This window comes from Nansenia antarctica (assembly GCF_963989245.1).
Source record: "Nansenia antarctica genome assembly, chromosome: 4".
Classification (NCBI taxonomy): domain Eukaryota; kingdom Metazoa; phylum Chordata; class Actinopteri; order Argentiniformes; family Microstomatidae; genus Nansenia; species Nansenia antarctica.
The window spans coordinates 38,479,570-38,504,745 of record NC_137689.1 but is presented as its reverse complement, the minus strand read 5'-3'; the positions used below and the strand labels follow the sequence as shown (position 1 = coordinate 38,504,745).

General features: G+C 43.2%; 1 protein-coding gene across 1 annotated transcript in view; it reads left to right on the top strand.

Annotated features, from left to right (window-relative positions):
- The window catches only part of stx18 (syntaxin 18), a gene marked incomplete at its 5' end in the record, with an annotated part of 53,086 nt that extends 28,152 nt beyond the window's left edge, over positions 1-24,934 (top strand). Inside the window, 10 exons of the mRNA XM_080528978.1 lie at positions 6,899-6,966; positions 10,233-10,348; positions 11,281-11,358; positions 13,958-14,024; positions 14,878-14,969; positions 15,865-15,956; positions 16,093-16,151; positions 18,808-18,877; positions 22,612-22,692; positions 23,042-24,934. Coding sequence (XP_080385104.1) covers positions 6,899-6,966; positions 10,233-10,348; positions 11,281-11,358; positions 13,958-14,024; positions 14,878-14,969; positions 15,865-15,956; positions 16,093-16,151; positions 18,808-18,877; positions 22,612-22,692; positions 23,042-23,137 — 819 coding nt within the window. The 3' untranslated portion in view covers positions 23,138-24,934. The remainder of the gene's footprint in view (positions 1-6,898; positions 6,967-10,232; positions 10,349-11,280; positions 11,359-13,957; positions 14,025-14,877; positions 14,970-15,864; positions 15,957-16,092; positions 16,152-18,807; positions 18,878-22,611; positions 22,693-23,041) is intronic.
- Between the last annotated feature and the right edge of the window lie 242 nt (positions 24,935-25,176).

Sequence of the window (25,176 nt, the reverse complement as noted above, 5' to 3'; positions counted from 1 at the left end):
TAACAGTCCTGCCACTGAATCTTTAAGCATTTGTGATTCCTTTAACCTAACGCAGCATGTATCTCTGCCTACACATGAACATGGCCACACTCTTGACTTAGTTTTTACAATGGGTTTATCTGTTAACTCCCTCACCCTAAAAGATTCCGTTTCTGATCACAAAACTGTGCTATTTGATATTTCGCTTCGCGTAGCTGTTCCTTCCCCAAAATGTACAGTTCACTCCCGCATTTTTAAGAGATCTGCTGTAAATTGTTCCTCTCTCTTCTCTGCTCAGTGCAACAGCTTAACACAGTTTAATGATGTAAATTATTTGGTTGATCAGTTTAATACTCTGTTTATCAGTTTTAGATCACATTGCTCCCATTACGGCAAGGTCAAGGCGTCAGTCAAATCCATCACCTTGGATAAATGACGATACTCGCCAACTAAAAAGAGAATGTAGAAGAGCAGAAAGAAAGTGGAAGAAAAGTAACCTACAGGTCCACCTCCTTATTATGAGAGAGATGTTGTCTGCTTACAATTTATTAATAAAAAAAGAGAGACTTAAGTATTTTACAAGCCTTGTAGCAGCACAAAGGTATAACGCCAGAGTTCTCTTCAGCACCATTGATAAACTTGTAAACCCTGCTCCTTCAGCTGTCTCTGCCTCCTGTGTTGAAGATTGCAACAAGTTTTTAGCTTATTTTGTTGAGAAGGTTAAGGGTATCAAAGCCTCTAACGCCCCCTACCTCATGCATGGTTACTACAGACGCCTCCCCCACAGTGTGTGAATTCACACCTATTTCCATGGATAATTTGCTTGACATTGTGTCACATATGCACCTATCCTCTTGTGGCCTTGACACTATACCCCCCAGATAATACCCCAGAAGAGGTAGGCTATTAAAAGTAATTGCCCCTTGTCTTCTCTCCATTGTTGATGAGTCTCTGTCATCCGGTTTGTTCCCAGATTATTAAACAAGCTTGTATTCAGCCCCTTCTGAAGAAACCTAGTCTTGATCCAACACTCCCCCAAAATTATAGGCCAATCCCAAAACTACCCTTTGTCTCAAAATTAATTGAAAAGGCCGTTGCTAAACAACTTCTGGAAATAGTGGAAACAAATGACATTCTCGACCCATTTCAATCTGGGTTTCGTAGGCTGCATAGCACTGAAACTGCTTTGTTGAAAGTCACTAACGACATACTTATGAATACAGACTCTGGTCATCACTCCATTTTAATATTGTTGGATTTGTCTGCCGCAGTTGATCATACCATCCTGCTGGATAGACTAAAGCATTGGGTCGGCATTAGGGTTGGGTACCGAAAACCGGTACCGGTATGGTACCGGTTACTTTACATTCGGTAGCCTACCTACCGAACCGTATTGCAACGGAGATTTCGGTTCCTCGTTTCGGTTCTTCTCTCGTCCCCTGGTGTCCGAAATGGACGTTACATGCAACAGTCAACCGCACGTGACATCGCCTGTTAAAGTTCCACTCAGTTCATGTAATCGAGACTGAATCGCTCTCAACATGCGCGAGGCGACGCGCTTGCAAAACAGTTTTGTGATTGGTCTGAATTTAGCGGGAAATTTTGATTTAACAACGACACAATATTGGCAGGGGAAAATAATTGGAGTCGAATTTTTCAACGGATTTACATGCTGGAAAAACATGCAGCTAAAATTCAGGGAACATTTGGACAATACGAGACACAAGGGAGCTGTGGTCGCATGCTCTTATTACGGGGCAATATGCGCGGTGCAAAAATAATCTAAAATCATCACAAACAGAACGGCGGAGGTACAGGTAAACAGGGCTCATGTCGATGTCATCAAAGTTAAACGTTGGTTTTCTCAGCTGATAATATGCATTACCTTGCTGTTGGTTGTTTACCTAATGCTCCATCTGACTGTCACACTGTGATTTGACTTGTGTAAACAGTTAATGAGTAACGTTAGCCCGTTTTGTGCGTGTACTCTCATGTAGGCCTACTTAGTATTGATGAGCTGATAATCTTTCAGTGTGTTGTGTGTGTATGTATGTGACTGTCAGTCACAAGTTTATATTCTACGAATGTTGTTCAGTGCTGTATGCGCGTTCCCGGTACTGTGTGTACTCTTGTGTACTTTATATTCAATGAGCTGATTATCTTTGTGTGTGTGTGTGTGTGTGTGTGTGTGTGTGCGTGTGTGTGTGTGTGTGTGTCTTGGGCGTATCTGTCAGTCACATTCAGTGCTGTATGCGGGTTCCCCATGTTCTGCTGCTCAGGATATGTTGGTATTTGATCACCTTCTATATAAAACATCGCCGCTCTGCATTAATGGCGTGCACGCGGAAAATCGCGTTAGTGACCACCCTGCCCATCAAAATCTGTTTCGGTACCGGTACCGTTTTTAAAGTATCGATTTGGCACCGGTATCGAATAATACCCAAACGGTACCCAACCCTAGTCGGCATAGATGGAACTGCCCTCAGATGGCTTTCCTCATATCTTACAGAGAGATCGTTTAGGGTGACTATTGATCATCAACTCATATGCTGTGTGGGGTCCCACAAGGTTCAATCCTCGGTCCCATCTTGTTCAATCTGTATATGCTCCCCCTTGGTCATATTATCTGTCAATATAAGACTGTATCCTACCATTGCTATGCAGATGACACCCAGCTTTATGTTTCTTTTAAATCCGACGAGCTTAAACATTTGGATACTCTACAGTGTTGTCTCACTGCTATTAAAGATTGGATGTCACAGAACTTATTACAGCTGAAACTGAAATGTTGGTTTTTGGGCCAGACCAAACTGCAAAGATTATCAGTCCATATCTCGGGAACATAGCAAAAAATGTAAAACCTTCTGCTAGAAATGTTGGTGTTGTGTTTGACCAAAATCTGAACTTCGACCATCACATCAAGAAATTGGTTCAGTCTTGTTTTTTCCAACTCAGAAACATTGCCAAAATCAGATCAGCACTGCCAAAGAATATTATAGAGCAAATCATCCATGCTTTTATCTCTTCCCGTTTGGATCACTGTAACTAAATTTATTCCTGCTTAAGTGATTCCGCAATTGCTCGACTCCAAATAGTTCAGAACGCAGCTGTGAGGCTTTTGACACCAAACGAGGAGAGCATATTACCCCCATTCTAGCCCACTTACATTGGCTTCCCGTACGTTTTAGAATACAATTCAAGATCCTCCTGATCACCTTTAAGGCCCTCCATGGCATGGCACCCTCCTATATTTCCGATCTTTTAATGCAATACATTGCGCCTAGATCTCTTAGATCGTCTGACCAACGGCTTATAATTGTCCCACGTCCCACGGCCTTGTCCCCAGGCTCAACACAAAGGGTGGCTGTGCGTTTACTGTTGTAGCTCCAACATTATGGAATCGCCTCCCCCTCACTGTCAGGTTAGCTGGGTCTGTACCACTTTTTAAAAAACGTTTAAAAACCCACTTATATAGGATGGCATTTTTATAAGTAGTTTTTTTACTTCTGATATTTGTATTGATTTGATCATTTTATCATTCGTTCATTTTATCGTTTTATCATTTGTTTTATTGCTTGTGTCAAGTGCTTGTTTACATTTTTATGAATTATGCTGGCTGTTTATTTGCTGTGTAATGCAATATTCTACCAAATGTACTGTGAAGCACTTTGTGACTGCTGTCTTAATAAGTGCTATACAAATAAATAAAAGTAAAAATAAAAGTAAATATGTCTCAGTCCTCTCAACGCGTACGCATCTTTGACGTGTTTCTCTATGCCTTCTATGTAACCCCACACATCTAAAAGACAAGTTTGACAGACTTACAAAACCTGGAGACCTTAGCGACGGCAAGGGCGGTCATTATAAGCGTTATCAGATTCTCTATGTTACCTGCTTTTAGCCAAACCCAATGAAGTCCTTTAAAAATCTCCTAGCTAAGCTCTTTTCTCTTTTCTTCTTAGTAATAATCCCCCTGGATGGCTTGTCTGCGCTGCGTACAACTGGAGGGAAGGAGAGAGAGAGGAGGTAGAACGGAGGGAAGGAGAGAGTGAGGAGGTAGAAGGAGAGAGTGAGGAGGTAGAACGGAGGGAAGGAGAGAGTGACGGGGTAGAACGGAGGGAAGGAGAGAGTGAGGAGGTAGAAGTAGAGAGTGAGGAGGTAGAACAGGGGGAAGGAGAGAGTGAGGAGGTGGAAGGAGAGAGTGAGGAGGCAGAACGGAGGGAAGGAGAGAGTGAGGAGGTAGGAGAGAAGGAGAGAGTGAGGAGGTAGGAGAGAAGGAGAGAGTGAGGAGGTAGGAGAGAAGGAGAGAGTGAGGAGGTAGAAGGAGGTAGAACGGAGGGAAGGAGAGAGTGAGGAGGTAGAAGGAGAGAGTGAGGAGGTAGAAGGAGAGAGTGAGGAGGTAGAAGGAGAGAGTGAGGAGGTAGAAGGAGAGAGAGGAAGTAGAAGGAGAGAGTGAGGAGGTAGAAGGAGAGAGTGAGGAGGTAGAAGGAGAGAGAGAGGAGGTAGAAGGAGAGAGAGAGGAGGTAGAAGGAGAGAGAGAGGAGGTAGAAGGAGAGAGAGAGGAGGTAGAAGGAGAGAGTGAGGAGGTAGAAGGAGAGAGAGAGGAGGTAGAAGGAGAGAGAGAGGAGGTAGAAGGAGAGAGTGAGGAGGTAGAAGGAGAGAGTGAGGAGGTAGAACGGAGGGAAGGAGAGAGTGAGGAGGTAGAACGGGGGTCCTTGATGAGATTAGATGCAGCCAGACTGTCTCCTCCCGCCTTGTTACACACACACACACACGCACACACACACACAGCACACACACACACACACACACACACACACACACACACACACACACACACACAGCACACACACACCACCACATATGCAGATGCATACTTTGATGCTCAAACACACACACACACACACACACACACACACACACACACCCATCCAGCCGGATGCACAAGGCCACCCCCTTCCTCATTGTTTAGGTATTACTCGCTTTTAGGGTCTTAAGTTACAAGAGCAATTGATCCTGGTGACCCCCTGCAAACCCTTGAGGTTGCAGTGGGAATCTGAGCCCATATGTTTACACACAGGAGACGCTTCAACCCCCAAAGCAGCAGGCTTGACATATTTCCCTTCTCTCTTCCCTGTGAGTCTGTTGACTCAGTCCTGTGGGTCTAGTGCTGCCTGGTGGAGGACAAGGTGTGTTGCAAAGCAGGGAAGAGATGATGAGTCGGCATTTTTATTTTTTAGCTTTCTCAAATAACACTTTGATGATCTTATAGTCTTAGTACTTAATTGTAGGGGATTTTGCCAAGACGGACGATCTAAATATCCGCTTACTTGCAAAAAACGACTGATGAGTAATGGTCAAATTAAACGTCAAGACTCATCATGAAATTGTTTGTAATTTCTTAACCATATCTCATATTGTAAAAACCTATTGAGCTTCAAAACACTGTATAGTGGGTTCTCTAATCATCCATGTTCATGTTGTCACTAGCTAGTAGAAAGCATTCTACTGGTTCCGGTGTGATACCTGTCTACTGTTGTGACATATCATGTTACTGTGTAGCCACTTCTTGATAGCCCCCTTGTAGGTCTGAAAGAATAAGATGAGTTTAGGCCAATGGCAACAACCTCCCATGTAGTCCAACCAATGTTTTCACATGTCACTGGGCATCAAGAAACACTAGCACAACTTGTGGCCCGGAGTGGATGTCAGATTAGGTTGTTAGTCTTGAATCCAGAGAGACGTCAGATGACACAGGCAATCTTTTTCCTGCCTTTTAAACCACCAGAATGTTCTCTCAATCCCCTCACAAGCGCAAGTGCTCAGAAACGACGATTAATGTCTGACCTCTGATAATTGTATTATTACAAGGTGCTGACTTTCCACCACGGTCGCTCACTTAGCGAGCTGACGCTCCGGAGCGCAGCCGTACCTCAGGACGTCTAGGCTGTTTGTTTTCTTGGAGAGGTGATGAGGTTAGGTTTCATGCTAATTGTAGGGCCATATTTATTTATTTATTTATTCATTTGACTTTTCATCCATGAAAAAAATCGGATCTTATTTCACATAATTCTGTCTCGTACACCCAGCAAAGTTATTAGAACTTCCTCTTGACTTGAGACAATATTTTTCAAGCCGCTTATAAGAGACTTTGAGACCAGGTCGTACATAACAACTGCAGCAATTTTGGTAATTACAGTTGAAGAAAAAGACCGGACCGAAGACGTGCCGTTTAACTTAGCAACATAATTCCGGTTGCCCAGGGTCTCTGTCACAGTCAAACTCATTGTGTCATTTTTCAATCCATTGCCTGTCTGGATCCAGTCAGGGTTTTTCTCCTAAACAGAACCTGCTGTGTGTGTACTCACACACTCTTCTATCCTTCTCACACCGCTCTGTGGATAGGGAAGCAATTTCAAACTTTTTCAATGTTTGACCAAATTACAGGAGCAAATATTGAATTGCATGTAGTTTCCTCTGGTTTCCCCTGTGCACACATATTCTTGAACATTTTATCTGTTAGAAATGACTTTCTTTGGAGATTTCTCTGTCAGAGGGCTATAGAAAACCTATGATTTGTATTTGCCAGAGCTATTTGACTCGGAAATTGCCAGTTTGATTATGGTATGTCCTGTTAGCAAATTAACTATAATAGGTCAACATTCAAAATTAATAGAAATAGATGGACACGGTGGCATGTCACGTCAATGAATATAAAGTTTATTCTGGCTTTTCAAATTGTTTCCTGGTGCAATTTGTTTTGAATGAAAACATATTTCAGACTTTCTTAAACTGCTTTGGCAGGGTGAAAATCTTGAGAAGAAACTGAGATGTAGCTTACAAAAGAGAGACATGAACGCACTGGAAAAGAGAGAGACCTTTCCCATAATGCATTTTTCTTTTTCTTTCTTTTTGACAGATCTCAAACATCACCAAGCTGAAAGACTTTCTTCTGCAGCACAGGAAAGATTATGTGAACGCCGGAAGGTAAGCCTTTCAGAATACCAAACTTAGAGGTGACATGGCTAAGACAGATTTAATACTTTTAATACACTGAATATATGACAAGAGGCAAGAGGCCCTGGGATAGAGGCTACTCAAAAATCAGTTCTTGCCTCATGTGCCTTATTGATAGAAAGTCTCATTATTCTCTATAACTTCATCAATTATCTCATGAATCCAAGGGATTTCATCTTCATTCCGAGACCTCATGTTACTGATGTGAGCAGGATGCACATGTCGGCAAAATGCCACTCTAAGGGGTGCCCAAAAGATAGTGGCTAGACTGGGGCTATGGCTAGTGGATAGACTGGGAGTATGGCTAGTGGATAGACTGGGGCTATGGCTATTGTCTAGACTGGGACTATAGCTAGTGGACTAGGTGGCTAGGCTGGGACTATGGCTAGTGTCTAGACTGGGACTATAGCTAGTGGATAGACTGGGACTATGGCTAGTGTCTAGACTGGGACTATGGCTAGTGTCTAGGCTGGGACTATAGCTAGTGGCTAGGCTAGGTGGCTAGGCTGGGACTATGGCTAGTGGCTAGGCTAGGTGGCTAGGCTGGGACTCTGGCTAGTGGATAGACTGGGGCTATGGCTCAGACACATCAGTCTGTTAGATCTCATTAAGGTCATGGGAGGCCAGCATCGACGCATGATTTGAAGTGAGTCAGTGGGAAGTGTGACTGTAAGCTGTAATTGAGGTGGGTGGTTGTAGGCGAGGGTGGGCCCGACAGGCGGCTGGCAGCAGGTCAACAGTGAGTGGGGTGGTCTCTGTGAGGCTCAGTCTAATTGTGTGGAATAATCGAGCTGCAACCAAGTGAAATGCAAATCACGCCCTGGGACTAATCCTAGTGTTCCCCCCAGGCTACGCGTGCGTGTGTCTGTGAGCGCGCAGCGCGGAGCGAAAAATAGATCAACAATTTTTGCAGTGTTTTTGACTTGAGGCTGTGCCAATAACCGCAAATGAAATTCAAACGAAATGTCCCAGTTTAACAGCGTAACCAGAGACAGTGATTGTGTATCTAGTACAATTGATGAAGAGACGAACGAGAAATGTAAACGTTTAGGACGATTCATTAGTTTAAATGGCAGCATGTGAGGCATAGGACCTTCCTCTAGACTCCTTCTATCTCTGGACCCTTTCTCAACGGTCAGAAACCGTGTCTCCTCTGTCCTCCACTCACTGTGTCTCCTCTGTCCTAAAAATCTCAAAAGTATTCGCGGCCCACACAGGCATTTTACGCATGCGTAAAAATGTTTTTGGGGTCTCATCATTATTCTCTTATTCTTATTGGATATTTCATACGCATCATCATACATACAGTGCAGTAGGCCTAGTAGTAAAATGGTCCTACCATAAGTTCCTATCTATCAGTATCACACTGATGATGCATTTTTGAAGGTTTTAAAGAAAAAAATACAGTACCATAACTTAAAAAAAATTACTTTAAAAAAGAATGTGCCCATGATTTGGCGGCCCACTTGCAGTACCCTCGCGGCCCACCAGAGGGCCGCGCCCCATAGGTTGGGAATCGCTACTCTAGACTCCTTATATCTCTGGACCCTTTCTCAACGGTCAGAAACTGTGTCTCCTCTGTCCTCCGCTCACTTCCTACTCGAAAACGTGACGACATCATCCAACGGGAGTTTTGAATACTGCAACTAGCATTAGCATTTTCAAAAACACTGGTTGGATATAGTCACCGCCGGTATCTGTAAAAACACTGTCAAAGACAAGGCGCAATGAAAGTTGGTTAGATATTTCGTGAGCTTAGAATGATATGGTTCTATCTCCGTTTAGGGTAGTTCAGAGATATTGAGCGTCAAAGTTTTTACATTCCATTATGTTTTGTGAATTACTAACCCAAAAAAATCAACATTTTAAAAATAGCAACACACAGGCATTAATATACACCTAATGGATCAGATTATGTAAAAATTTTGCCACAAATGGAGATGGAACCTTATAATTCTAACGTCACGATTTGTTTTGCTCTGCTCAGCACTGTTGGCCCTGTGTGTTAATTGTTAATTGTATTTATAATGCGCCCCCCATCCAACTTTTACATCGGCCCGGGGCGCAGCCCGGGTAAAGGAACAGATAAAGACAAAGACAAGGAACACAGAAAGCAATCAGACACAGACGACTTAAACGTAAATCTCAGGCATACAATTCACAACAAATAGGGAGTAGACTTAGGGAATATCATTTAGGAAGAGGTGGGTTTTTAACTTGGCTCTAAAGGAGTCCAGAGTGGGGGCAAACTTGATGGCAGAAGGGAGCGCGTTCCACAGGGTCGGTGCTATCACCGCAAAGGCACGGTCACCCTTCCTCTTGAGGTTGGTACGTGGGACCCTCAGGCTGAGTTGGGCGTCGGACCTGAGCCTGGGTCTAGGCCTTGAGGAGGTAGACTGGTCCAGGAGGTCCTTGATGTAGGGTGGGGCGAGACTGTTGAGAGCTTTAAAAACAAAGGTGCAGATTTTGAACTTCACTCTCTTCTTCACTGGGAGCCAGTGAAGGGAGATGAGGACAGGGGAGCTGTGGTCCCTCATTTTGGTGCCTGACACCAGCCTGGTAGCGGCATTTTGGACTAGCTGCAGGCGGTAGATGGTCTTATCAGGAAGTCCAGCATAGAGTGAGTTGCAGTAGTCGAGCCTAGATGAGATTAGCATGAGGACGACCCTCCTCAGGTCGCTGGGGGTGAGTAAGGACTTGATCTTGGCTATGATGCGTAGTTGGTAGAAACATGCCTTCACGACGGAGTTCACTTGTCGGTCAAGGTTACGTAAGCTCGGAGTCAAAGATGACACCGAGGTTCTTGACATGTGGTCTGACAAGGGTGGACAGGCTTCCCATGTTGGTGCTGAGCTGAGTGATGGCGGTGGTGTTGCCGATGAGGAGGATTTCCCCCTTGCTCTCATTCAGCTGTAGGAAGCTCTGGGCCATCCACTCCCTCACATCGCGGAGGCAGTCCATCAGGCGCTTCAGATCGGCGGGGTCGTCAGTGTTGATTGACAGGTAGAGCTGGGTGTCGTCCGCATAGCAGTGGAATGAGATCTTGTAGCGTTGAGGGATTAGACATAGGGGGAGCATGTAGAGGGAGAACAAGATGGGACCGAGGATGGAGCCCTGAGGGACCCCACAGGTGAGGTTGGCTTGTCTGGAGGAGCTGTCTGCTATGTGGACGGCGTGGTGTGTTTAGACTGTTGATGGATGTAGAACATGGTGTGCTTCTTCCTCTCTGTGTGCAGCCTCATTTCCTCAGATCTGACCCACATGACGGACAGCGAACGAGACCAGATCGACCAGGACGCCCAGGTGTTCATGCGCACCTGCTCTGAAGCCATCAGGCAGCTCCGTACCGAAGGTGTGTGTGTGTGCGTGTGTGTGCGTGTGTGTGTGTCTGTGTGCGTGTCTGTGTGTGTGTCTGTGTCTGTGTGCGTGTCTGTGTGCGTGTCTGTGTGTGTGTCTGTGTGTGTGTCTGTGTGCGTGTGTGTGTGACTTAGGGGTGGGCATCGATGATCGATTAATTGATCGATAAGGTCTTGGTCGATCACTTATTTGTTTTTTTTTGTTTTTTGTTTTTTTCGGGAAAAAAAAATAGGGCAGAAATAACAAGCATGTTTTCCTTGGGGAAAAAACTTTATTTGTGTTGCTATTGCACACATTCATTCATTCACATCCAAACTAGACACTACAGTCAGATAACAAGCCACAAGGCAGTGAGTAGCCTAAATTGTTTAACTTAAAAACACATTTTACGTTATAAATAAAAATATAGAAAATAAGTAACTCACCATAGGAGCAGTAAAAAAACAGTTACTCACAAATAGGAGGATGACTGAAAACGTTAGTGTCCTTAAGAGCGTCCAGCTTAACTTAAATTTAAACTCCAGCGAGAGACTGTAGGCGGCAGGCCTACTGGTTCTTGTTCAGAAATATGATCATGTTAACATGTTCAGGGGTGAGAGACGAACGCAATCTGGTGACACGTGGACAAACTAATTTCCATTATTATTATTAAAAAAAAAATAAAAAAAATAAAAAGTGATCGACCAAGACCTTATCGATCAATTAATCGATCATCGATGCCCACCCCTGTGTGTGTGTGTGTGTGTGTGTGTGTTTGTCAATGTTATTGCCTCACCACACTGAAGTCTCATTGCCAATGCGCAGTCTTCCCTCGTCATTTGTTATGGGTACAGCAACAGCATGGTGTTCATATAGTCCACTGTGTCTTCTGTGTACCGGTCATACTATGACAATGCAATAATGTTGTATGATGTTGTCCTCCTGCAGCAGAGAAGCAGGTGATATCGGCTCAACTGAAGGAGCACAGGGGGGCCGTTCTGGACCTCGTTGAGATGTATCTGAGAGGTGAGATGTCCAGAGTCAGGAGTTCCTCTATATGTTACATGTAGGGTCAGGAGTTCCTCTATATGTTACATGTAGGGTCAGGAGTTCCTCTATATGTTACATGTAGAGTCAGGAGTTCTTCTGATGTTCTTCAGTGTCGTATCGACACCATTCAAATGGTTTCAGATTCCCAGTCCTCTCCCCTATCCGGACACGTTTGAATTTTTACCCTAACCCACGGGAAACCACAGTTATTAACCCGCAAAGGGTGCCTCCGGGCACCGTGTTTGCCCGTGAATAACACCGGCTATGAAGGGGGTAGAAACACAAGACTGCTGGCTAACTCCACCATCGGTATACGGTCATTTTGAGCCCTGAACCACCGCGGTGCCACCCCGAGAAGTGAACCGGGAGTAAACTCAATGAACCGGGAGTTGCGTCAAGTGCTTAAATTCACCCCGAGCAGTGTCGACATCGATGGGGGTCTCCAATCGACTCCATTCAAACACCGGAGCACTCGTATCTATAACAAACGCGGAGATTGTATGAGCCCCGCGTCAGTCAGCCTTTCCGTAGAAATACGTCGCACCGTTATATATCTAACGTTACATGTTTTAAGGCTGATCTGTGCATGATAATGCTGCATTTTGACATAAGTCTTATCGCATTTCCCTCCGTTGAGCTGTATAGCGGCACTTATTACAGTGAAGCGCTCTTATGACACGTAACTCCTCCTAAAGTCCCGGGTCGCTCCGTATAATGGAGAAGCGTTTCTGAAAGTACGGCACGGCTCGGCACGGCTCGGATACAAATGCGGCCGCGTCAGCCCGGTAGTGGAAAAGCGCCATATGTTACATGTAGGGTCAGGAGTTCCTCTATATGTTACATGTAGAGTCAGGAGTTCTATATGCAAGAAGGCACAACAGTGGCTCTACTTCCCGAGAGTCCTCAGGAAGGACCACAACAAGCAGGAGATACTGGTGGCCTTCTACCGCTGCGCAGTGGAGAGCATCCTCACCTACTGCATCTGCAACTGGTTCTCCAGCTGCACAGCCGCAGAGAGAAATACGCTACAGAGAGTCGTGAGAACAGCCCAGAACAGCCCCTCCCCTCTCTGGAAGAGCTGTACAACACACGCTGCCTCAGGAAGGCCTCCAAGATCTCCAGGGACCCAACCCACCCTGGGTACGAACACTTTGCCCGGCTGCCCTCGAAAAGGCGGTACAGGACCATGGCCGCAAGGACAAACAGACTGAAGCTCAGCTTCTACCCCAGGGCCATCCAGGCCCTGAACACAGCAAAGACCTAGATTCTGGGCCCTGGACAATCTGGACGGATTGATGGCAGCTGCTGGATTGAAAAAATCAGGTGTAGTGCTGAGGCACAAATGTGTACATTTCAAGCCTGCAAACTGCAACACTTTAAATGAATGTGCAATAACACTGTGCAATATGACAACCCTAGTCGTTTTATCTGTACAGTATAGTATAGTGGATAGTGTACATAGCCTTTATTTATGTACACCAGCTCCTTTCCCTTCTTTTTTTTTCTTTTTTTTTTTCTTTCCTAGCACCAGGGGAGCCACCCCTCCTAAATTTCGTTGTTTGGTACCTGTACTATAGCAATGACAATAAAGACCATTCATTCATTCATTCATTCATTCATTCATACATGTAGAGTCAGGAGTTCTATATGTTACATGTAGAGTCAGGAGTTCTTCTTATGTTCCTGACCATGTGACCTGTGACGTTAGAATTACACGGTTCTATCTCCATTTTTGTCAAAATTGATTTTTTTTCCATAATCTGATCCATTAGATGTTTATTAATGCCTGTGTGGTGTTATTTTTTAAATGTTGACATTTTTGAGTTAGTAATTAATCAAATACAAAGGTTCCATCTCACAAAACATAATAGAATGTAAAAACGTTGACGCTCAATATCTCTGAACTACCCTAAACGGAGATAGAACCTTATCATTCTAAGCTCACGCATTGTTGGCTTGTGTGAGCGTACATTGTTTTTACTTCACATGTGACCTGAAGAGGTGAAAAAAAAGAAGGAAAAAAAAGAAGCCATCAGTTGATTGGAGCATGAAAGGGTGGTAGTTTTGACACCCACATATACCCGGAAAGACATGCTGTATTCTGACTAGATGTAATCATATGTAATGTAGGTCTAAGTCTTGATCGTGTGTGTGTTTACAGGAGTGTGTAAGTCTTGATCGTGTGTGTGTTTACAGGAGTGTGTAAGTCTTGGTCATGTGTGTGTTTACAGGAGTGTGTAAGCTGTATCATGTGTGTGTTTACAGGAGTGTGTAAGCTGTATCATGTGTGTGTTTACAGGAGTGTGTAAGTCTTGATCATGTGTGTGTTTACAGGAGTGTGTAAGCTGTATCATGTGTGTGTTTACAGGAGTGTGTAAGTCTTGATCATGTGTGTGTTTACAGGAGTGTGTAAGTCTTGATCATGTGTGTGTTTACAGGAGTGTGTAAGTCTTGATCATGTGTGTGTTTACAGGAGTGTGTAAGCTGTATCATGTGTGTGTTTACAGGAGTGTGTAAGCTGTATCATGTGTGTGTTTACAGGAGTGTGTAAGCTGTATCATATTTGTGTTTACAGGAGTGTGTAAGCTGTACTCGGAGCAGCGGGCCATACGAGTGAAACGAGTGGTGGACAAGAAAAGGCTGTGAGTTTTTTTTGGGTCTTTGCTAAAGCACTTGTTGTTCTCACATGCCAATATTCATGTAAGCTTTTTAAGATTCTTAAGTTGAAATCGTGTAGAAGGTCATTTACTGAGGTTGATGTAGAGGTTTTTGGGGGGGGGAGCTAGGGAAAAAGGCTTGTGTGAACAGTGCATTGGTGTTTTCATTGATAGTTTTAGACATAGTTTGAATAACCGGGAAGATAGATACGTCGAAGAATATGCAACAATGGTCAGATAGGGCAATGTCAGTTACAATGACATTTGAACTATCTAGACCAGCGGTGATGATGAGGTCCAGAGTGTGACCTCTGCATGTATTAAGCCCAATTTATACTTCTGCGTCGAATTTACGCACGGCGTAGCCTACGCAAGAGCTCTCCCAATTTATAGTTCTGCGTTGGTCGGTCTGCGTCGCGTTGGTCGGTGTACTCATAGCGGCATAATAGCGATTTTTTGTTATGCTTTTTGTAAAGAAATGTTTTATGATGCATTGAAATGACATTAAACTAAGATAATAAGATGGTTATCATAATCTTTCAAATCTTTATTAATAAATAATTACAGAAAAAGTCAATAACATTTCTGTCATGGCTTCCGCATTTTGGCCTACGAGAGAGTCGGAATCATGTCGGAATCATGTGCTACCAAGCGGACCAATCACAGTTCTTACGGTCTGCGTAGGTGTGCTGCGTAGTTACATTTTTGGAGAGGTGCGCGTGAGCCTACGGTGTAGGCTCCGTAGGCTCACAGCGCTTTGACTGTAGAACAAGTACAGTTTTATTTGGTATGCTCTCTGAGGCTGAGCGTGTTGTCGTTGACTGTGATGTGACTGCAGGTCCAGACTAGAGCCGGAGCACCACAGCAAGGTGGAGAGGAGCCTGCAGCTGGAACACACTGAGGAGAAGGCCGCCAAGGACGACAGCGCCGGTACGTCTGGAACACAGACAGGCCGCTCCACAGAGGCACCCTGGGAAACAGGCAGACAGGCCGTCCCACAGAGGCACCCTGGGAAACAACATCTAAGTTGAATAGCTGCTGCGGTGTTGGGATGCATTTGAATGCTATTTATCTTGATAACAACCACAGAACACCTAGAAAAACACCTGGTCTAGCATTAAGATGGGTCTATGTCCACCTGTTAGCATTAAGATGGGTCTATGTCCACCTGTTAGCATTAAGATGGGTCTATGTCCACCTGTTAGCATTAAGATGGCTCTATGTCCACCTGTTAGCATTAAGATGGGTCTATGTCCATCTGTTAGCATTAAGATGGGTCTCTGTCCATCTGTTAGCATTACGATGGGTCTATGTCCATCTGTTAGCATTAAGATGGGTCTATGTCCACCTGTTAGCATTAAGATGGGTCTCTGTCCACCTGTTAGCATTAAGATGGGTCTATGTCCATCTGTTAGCATTAAGATGGGTCTCTGTCCATCTGTTAGCATTAAGATGGGTCTCTGTCCACCTGTTAGCATTAAGATGGGTCTCTGTCCACCTGTTGGCATTACGATGTGTCTGTCCATCTGTTAGCATTAAGATGGGTCTCTGTCCACCTGTTAGCATTAAGATGGGTCTCTGTCCACCTGTTAGCATTAAGATGGGTCTCTGTCCACCTGTTAGCATTAAGATGGGTCACTGTCCATCTGTTAGCAACTACCACGTCTGTTGCTTCGATTGCGTATGTTACTTCGTTTACATGAAGGGCTGTGAGAACGCAAATCAGAGAAATAATTTATGCAACAATGTTGCGAACTCATCCCCTTGCTCCGGGTCTCGATTCGGACTTTCATGTGAGAACATGTTCTCTTGTCTGTCCGTCCAGAGAGGAGTGTGGCGGAGGTCCCAGGCAACAGTGTCAACCTGTGGGAGGAGGGAAGGGCAGAGGACGAGCTCTCGCCTGAGGAGATCCAAATGGTATACACACACACACACACACACACCATCACTAGACTATCCCTGATTATGGTTGGGTTCTAGAATGTTGTTATTGAGCAGACACGACTGTTTGGGAGTTATTGTCTAGTTGTTCCTCTCTCTCTCTTCTCCCTAGTTTGAACAGGAGAACCAGAGGTTGGTCAGTGAGATGAGCAGCCTGGTGGATGAAGTCAGGTGAGCCTCCACTCATTAATGGAACTTATTTGATCTCTACATGAAAGCCTCATTAGTTGGACCCGAAGCATTAAGACAGCATAGAAGCATAGAAAATACAAATGTGACGCTACCAAGCGGACCAATCACAGTTCTTATAGATAACTTAACATTAAATATGTCTATCATAAATATAATTTAAACCCAACGAACAGCCATGGGGCTCCCTGTAACTAATCATTTATTTCTAAATAAACAGGATTGTACATCTCGTAAATGTGAATCGCGCTCCTTATAGGAAGGCTGTGCCTGACGCTTCCATAGGGTGCTCTACTCAAAGCGGCATAATAGCGATTTTTTTTGTTATGCTTGTTGTAAATAAAAGTTCTATGATGCATTGAAATGACATTAAACTAAGATAATACGATGGTTATCATACTTTTTCAAATCTTTATTAATAAGTAATTACAGAAAAAGTAAATGACATTTCTGTCATGGCTTCCGCATTTTGGCCGATGAGAGAGTCGGAATCTTGTCGGAATCATGTGCTACCAAGCGGACCAATCACAGAGCTTACGGTTGCGTAGAAACTGACGCGTACTTACATTTTTGGAGAGGAGCGCGTTAATCTACGCCGTAGGCTACGCAAGGCTACGTAGGCTACGCAAGGCTACGCCGTAGCCTACGCCGTCGATTTTACTCAGGAGCGTAAACTGGGCTTTAGCCTGTTCAAAAATAGACTGCAGGGATGAGTGGCCTTTCACCCCTATGATCTTCCATGCATCTGCATCAGCCGGACCAGTTTGGACTTTACTTTACTTTACTTACTTTTATTTACTTGTTTAGCACTTATTAAGACAGCAGTCACAAAGTGCTTCGCAGTACATTTGGTAGAATATTGCATAAAACAGCAAATAAACAGCCAGAGTAATTCATAAAAAAAAGTCAACAAGCACTTCACACAACCAATAAAACAAATGATAAAATGATCAAATTAACGAATGATAAAATGATCAAATCTATACAAATATCAGAAGTAAAAAAAACAACATATAAAAATGCCATCCTATATAAGTGGGTTTTTAAACGTTTTTTAAAAAGTGGTACAGACCCAGCTAACCTGTCAGTGAGGGGGAGGCGATTCCATAATGTTGGAGCTACAACAGTAAACGCACGGCCACCCTTTGTGTTGAGCCTGGGGACAAGGCCGTGGGACCGTGGGACAATTAAAAGCCGTTGGTCAGACGATCTAAGAGATCTAGGCGCAATGTATTGTATTAAAAGATCGGAAATATAGGAGGGTGCCATGCCATGGAGGGCCTTAAAGGTGATCAGGAGGATCTTGAATTGTATTATTGCATAACACAGCAAATAATAACCTATCTAGTTGTACAAATAGGTTACGGCTGATGCAGACTGCATGGAAGATCATTGGGGTGAAAGCTAGATTCTACAATTTTAGTAAGATATTTGTACATTGTACATACCATACTTTTTTGATATAGCTTATTTTTATACATCTGCACATGACATACTGTACATAAGCTACCTTAACTGTACGTAGCTCATAACTGTATGCCTCTAATCTACCGTACATGCTTTACTGTACCTATCACTTTCATTGTCATGTTTTATATCATGTTTTTCTATCACTATTTGCACTTCTGGTTAGATGCTAAACTGCATTTCGTTGTCTGGTACTTGTACTCTGCAATGACAATAAAGTAGAATCTAATCTAATATTATATTCATACATACCTAATGGAGGGCAAGAAATGAAGAAAGTGGTTTGTCACAAGTTGTTTCCCGTTGATATTAGCCTCACTTCATGCTCATTGAAGAGGCCTGAATATCTTTCAAGACTCTTGAGGCGTACTTGCCCTACAAACACAATAAAGTTGACGTACTAGCTGTGATATCTTGGTATATATTCACTCATCTGTGTAAAATGTAATTAGGCAACTAGGCAATCACTATTCACTCATGGTAGTATCATATAAAAAAGAAAATATGATTTGTAAATGATTTGTTCATTTGGCACTGATCAAAATGTATCATACAGTCTACCCATATTTATTCACAGAAAACACTGAAGGTTCCGTGTCCATAACCATGTCCACCCTGTTGCCTTAATCTGTGTCCATAACCATGTCCCCCCTGTTACCTTTATCTGTGTCCATAACCATGTCCATCCTGTTACCTTTATCTGTGTCCATAACCATGTCCACCCTGTTGCCTTAATCTGTGTCCATAACCATGTCCACCCTGTTGCCTTTATCTGTGCCCATAACCATGTCTGTTGCCTTTATCTGTGTCCATAACCATGTCCTCCCTGTTACCTTTATCTGTGTCCATAACCATGTCTGTTGCCTTTATCTGTGTCCATAACCATGTCCTCCCTGTTACCTTTATCTGTGTCCATAACCATGTCCCCCCTGTTACCTTTATCTGTGCCCATAACCATGTCTGTTGCCTTTATCTGTGTCCATAACCATGTCCTCCCTGTTACCTTTATCTGTGTCCATAACCATGTCCCCCCTGTTACCTTTATCTGTGCCCATAACCATGTCTGTTGCCTTTATCTGTCCATAACCATGTCTGTTGTCTTTATCTGTGCCCATAACCATGTCCCCATGGTTAACTTTATCTGTGTCCATGTCCACCCTGTTGCCTTCAGGCAGATCGAAGGGAAGGTGGTGGAGATCTCACGTCTCCAGGAGATCTTTGCAGAGAAGGTTCTACAACAAGTGAGTGAATTGCTCCCGTCCACTGAACGACTTCTGATGAAAATATGACTTGTCCATCTCGCTGAACAGTGTGTTACACTAGGTGCGTTTCCATGAAAACATTGTGATTCGCATTTCGAGACGATTCGCATCAGTTTGAGATGATTCGCATGAGGAATTTGATGGAAACGGCTTGACTCACATAAACTCGATGTGAATCACCTCTAATTCACAAAGTCGATACGCAAGGTGGTTTTTGCCTTATGCGAATCACCTCTGACTCGCATCAAGTTTTATGGAAACAGGTAATTTGAATGAACTCTGACGTAGCGAATTTCAACTCACGTGCCTCTGCTGTTTCTGCTGTCTGCGTCTTCCTGGTTATACGCGTGATGAAAACATGTCTGCTAAACATGTCTTAAGCCCTGTCCGGACGGCATATAAATTACCTGAGGACCTCGGTAATATATGTTTTACCTGGGGTAATTCGGTAATTTTTATCCCGTCCGGACCGCCCATGTCAGTGATTTACTCCGGGGACCCCAGTAATTATTCCGGCTGGAATTACCTACTGTTTTTCAGCAAACCCTGAGGTCCTCTGATAATTATATTACCGTCCGGATTGACATGTCAGTATTTGGTACGCATTGCATGATTTTGCACGCGATATTAATACTAGAATTTACCGTTTTGACCGGGGTGTGAGATATAAGGTATTAGGTGAGCTCTGTGCAAACAATGGATGTGGATGACATTATTGACTCCCTTGAATCTCCACTATCGGATAACCAAACCACCTAAAAGGTTAATCGACGACGACGATGTAAGTGACGATGGACTGATTTCTTATTCTGAACCAGTTCTAGCGAATTTACCTAACATTAGCTTGTAAACTGTGCAGTTTGTATGGTCTGGATCTAGCACTCTATAAATCACGGTGTCTGACAACACGCAGGGATGAATAACGATAATCAATAATAATCAATGAATAACGATAAACGATAATCTATACATTGTAAGAGACAATTCATCAACGATACATCACAATATCTGTTAACTGGTATTTCATAACGTGGTTCCGGTGTCAGCAGCATTCGGCAGAAACCTTCGTTTTCCACAACACTGTACAGGCGAAGGTCCTTGCAAATAAACCCAGATAGACTTGGTAGTAGTCGGAGCCCTCAGGGAGTTAAAGGGAAGCCTTGTTTTGAAATATAATCGTTCCTTCCAGACTTTAGATGTTGTATCTGTTTTTCCCCGCTTTGCGCCATTTCAGCCATTCATCTTCTTAATTTTGATAACATCACAACATTCTGATAGAACATCGACATGCTAAAAACACATAACTACCGTATTTTCCGCACTATAAGGCGCACCGGATTATAAGGCGCACCTTCAATGAATGGCCTATTTTAGAACTGTTTTCATATACAGGGCGCACCGGATTATAAGGCGCACCGGATTATAAGGCGCATAGAATAGATACTGCAGTCAAACGTTTGACTGGGGTTGCGTTACGCCCAAGCTCCACCTACTGCGTTGCGTCACCTCTCCATCGGTGTTGTGTCAACTTCCCGTTGTCCAAGCTCCACCTGAGCGTTGTCACCATCAACGTTCTACCTGCTCCACTGTCAAAAATATATATTTTTCCACCTCAAGTATCAGCCGTTCGTCATCCATTTTCGCAACAAGCGTCAAGGACCTGCGGTGATTCACAGCTGACTCGCGTGAATAGCAATTCGCAATAGCTGCAACCACGAGATATAGAGTAGTTAGCTACAAGCATTTTCAATCTGCTATTATCTCTATTAGTGGATTAACCGCTGTGGTGATTTAACAGCTGATAAAAATACATCAAGTAGACTACAAACAGTGCAAAACAACACCAGAAAACAACCAATAGGCTATACAATTATAACCAACAACCAATATGTGACAGCTCCTGGTGAAATGTGCAACGTACTTTTTCAGTTTTTACACATGCTTAAACTACAGATTGTAAGCTTTCAAATGATGTGTCATACATTCAAATCAGAGAAAGATTGAACACGACAGGCGTATTTGAATGTTGGTTCATCTCAAACACTGAATGGGAGAAAAGTGACTCTGACCAAACCACAACAAACGCTGCTAGCGGCTAACAGCTAACAAAACACATCGCTACGAAGGTCTAAACTGTATTTTAATAACATGACAACATACTGGGAGAACATCGACATGCTAAAAACACATAACTACACATAACTAGATGAACACACAGTTCTTGCTTTTGAACACGAGCTAAAACGAAAGTATGTTTACAAATCAACCCTCCCTTACCGGTAGCCTCCGGCAAACGAGAATAATGAATCCAATACACAAATGATAAGTGTTTAGTGATCGTTAAACTGTTGTTTATTATATCGAGTGGGTACTTTAAAACTTCAAGTTGAAAGCACCAAGAATCTCACTTTGTTCCCTCGGAAACTCTGTTTAGTCTTCTTTACTTGGGGTCTTGTGGTGTGGGACTGTGAGTAAGCACAACACCGGTGTTTACTGATTACCGTAATGCTGCAAGCGGTGCGGCTTTGTAGTTTACCAGTCGTACTGAAACATTTTATTATTATTAAATTGTTTTTATTGGTCATGTAATTTTTACATTTTGATCCATATATAAGGCGCTCCGGATTATAAGGCGCACTGTCGTTTTTTTTTTTTTTTTGACTTTTAAGTGCGCCTTATAGTGCGGAAAATACGGTACACATAATTAGATGATCATACCCCAAAACGAACGTATTTACAAAAGTCTCCCTTACCAGTAGCCTATGGCAAAAGAGAATAGTAAATCCAATCCACAAATTATGAGTATTTTGTGATCGTTAAACTGCTGTTTATTATATCGAGTGGGTACTTTAAAACGTAAAGTTTCGTTTTATGAAAAAAACGAGTCTGCCAGTGGTTTCGGCTGCGTTCGTAAATTCGCTCTGGAAATCTGATCAGCAGTCATGGAATGCCTCTTGTCCAATCAAATTACTTGTTGTTGCTACACGTGCGTTGTGTTGTGGATCTGACAAAACATCCGGCGGGAACAGATTCTTCTTCTGTGATGTTAAATGGCAGCTTGCACCCGAAACGCAAACATGCATGGATATTTTTTATTCCATCCGGATCAGTCACTGGGGTCCTAGGGTAAAAAAAATATTACAGAGGTCCTCAGGTAATTTATATGCCATCCGGACAGGGCTTTAGATGGCAAACAGCGAAGAAATGCCACAATATACCAGGACTTAAGAAACGAGATGCCTAACAAAGGATTTGACAACCGCTGGCCCATTTTGTGGAAGAGTCTGAAGCAACGGAGACAGGATTGCCAGATGGGCTGTTTTTTGGTGGATTTAGCGGTTTTTAGACTGGTTAGGCTCAAAATTGAGCGGAGAGTCTACACAGATAGTATGTTTACAGATATCGCACTGCTGGAGATGCACACCACACTTTGTTAAAAGAAGTAAAGCTTTATTGTACTTTTAAAAAGATTTGGTATGTGTTTTTTGCATTGCAGTTGAGAGAGTTCTTTACATCAAACTACATACATGCAAATACTGACGAGATGACGTTTTACGTAGCCTAGCTTATTCCCTCCAACCAAGTTAATGGAAATGCTCCACATTTCATGATTCACATTTCGAAATTCGCTTAACTTTTATGGAAACACAACTACTATGTAGTTGGCTATTATGTGTTGGGATTTGATCTCTCTCTCTTTCCCTTTCACGCAGGAAACTGAGATAGACAATATTCACCAAATGGTTGTGGGCGCCACAGAAAACGTCAAAGAAGGAAATGAAGACATCAGAGAGGTAAGGCCTCCCACTTCACTAAGTTATGCAAAAAAAAATATATAACATTAGTGTTTCTGTTTTTCCACTTACTGTAGAACCGACAGGGAGTATTGAATATGAACACATGTTGAATATGAACACATGTCTCATGTTGAATATGAACACGTCTCATGTTGAATATGAACACATGTCTCATGTTGAATATGAACACATGTCTCATGTTGAATATGAACACATGTCTCATGTTGAATATGAACACATGTCTCATGCTCGCCTCTCTCTACAGGGCCTGTGTTCTCTATTTGGGTTTTTGAATAAAGTACCAGAGACATTGTGCTTGATACAGATTCTTCAACCCTGTTTCTAGGCTATCAAGAACAACGCCGGGTTCAGAGTCTGGATCCTCTTCTTCCTCGTCATGTGTTCCTTCTCTCTGCTGTTCCTGGATTGGTACGACAGCTAACTCTAAACCCGCATCACAGGACGTGACAGCCTGCCCTAACTAAGCAGTTATGACATTGAACCATTTGGTTGATCAGGTGGTTAGATCTTTGCTATTGCTTTCCAAAGGAGAGACTTCCCTTATGTGTGGTTCTAGGATCAGCTTTCCCTTCCCCTTACGCTAACCATAACCATTTGGAGTGGAGAAACAAAACTGGCCTTGGACCTGAGCTTTAAGAGCAACCTCTGTCTACGTGTGTCAACTGCACGGCCATGTGAAACCCATGCATATTAGTCCTGAACACTAGAGGGCGCACTCCCCTAATGAACTGTGATTCAATGGGGGGGAGCGTCATGTCATCAACTCTCTTCATCTTCTGGGGTTTTGAAATCACATGTTGGTAATTCACCTGTCTAGTCACCTGCTGTGCTAGAGGGTTGGCTGGCATCGTATCAACTCTGCTCTAGTTACTCAGGTCCGTTATTTATTGGAACCAATAGAATGGCATCATGCACCTGAAAGCCATTTTACAATCTAACCTCATTCCCTGGCTAGAGCACATATCGCATATAAGCCTGGAATAACAATGACTCAAACCTGAGCCATGGTGGGACGGAAGTCACTCACTGAGTCAACATGGCGGCCCCTCATCACAAATGTAATTCATTCTCTAGGGTTCTAACTCCGTACTAGAAAACACTTCCTGACCAGCAAAGGACGCCGTCGGCTGACCAGAAAGATCTCTGTCCACTTGTACTGTGTTTACAGGATATGGATGACCAGTAAACATGTGTTTTGTCCACAAAAATGCTTGTAATTGCATCATCAGAAACTGTTCTCTTACTGTCTCTCTCAAAGGATTTCCAAGCTATCAATGTCAATAGAGCTTAACTGAACTGGTTGACCTCTATTGTGGCCTTCAATACGCCAGAGGATACTATGTAGACTTGAGCTGTGTTGCTTTACAAAAGGAGTTTTTTTTTTTAAACCCTTGTTTTCTCTTGTATGTATTTATTTAATTGGACTGTATGTTGAGATAATAATAAGATGAGATAATCACTTATGTGACTGGAACTGTAGTTCTAACAAGGTAGGGACTGATCGTTATTTCTGATGATGTGTACATGGAGGGCTTTGTGGAGGGTCATGTGGTTCCAGTTCTAGTCAAGGGGAGGGTCATGCAATTTATGAAACATCGATATCTGTGTATGTTCCCGTTACGCGCCCTTTGCTCTCCGCCAAAGCCCGGCGTTTCCCAGCTCACTGTTGGTCGACTCCTCAGTCCTACAGGCCTTCCAGACGGTGGGCTTGTCTGTGTTTCCAGGAACTGTCATGGTACGACAAGTTATTATAATTGTTTGCAATGTCGTAGTCACAAATAATGGTTCGGATCCTGTGTAGCCAAAGCTAAATAATCAAAAGGTAGGCTACCATGGGAAACAACACTTAACAGTGCCTATGTGCTTAAGGCTCAATGGCATATTGCACATTGTTATCATCCTAGGAGTGAGACTGTATGTGCTCTACTATCTACTTAATGTTTTAATCAGTATTTACTGTAAGGGGAGGGTTATGAGAACAAATATTTTTGCTTAGGGGAGGGTCATCAATTTTAGATTTTTCCCATGTACTCCCCATCATAAATAACTTAGTCCTGTATGCATTTTTACTTCATCTTATGTGTCTTGTATGCTCGAAGAAAGTGTTGAGTTACAGAGCATGAAAGCTATAACTTGTATGATGGTATCAATTGGATTTATGTTTTGACAGCTCCAATTACATTGTAATTGTGTACACACTGGTCACACGGTATCTGGTCCTAACACCAATAAAATGAAGCACGGCTCAAGGATTAAACTAACTTGTCTTTATTTTACTCATATTACAGCATGAAACCCACACATTCACTATCTGATATATTAGATGAACTTGAGTCATTCTCTATGACGTGAAGCCCACAGGGTCTGGGTTACAGAGATCTGTGGACATCTGGGGCCTGGTCTGAACACGGGTGTGAGGGAATGACCTTTAGAGATTTCATTCATAGATAAATGAGTATC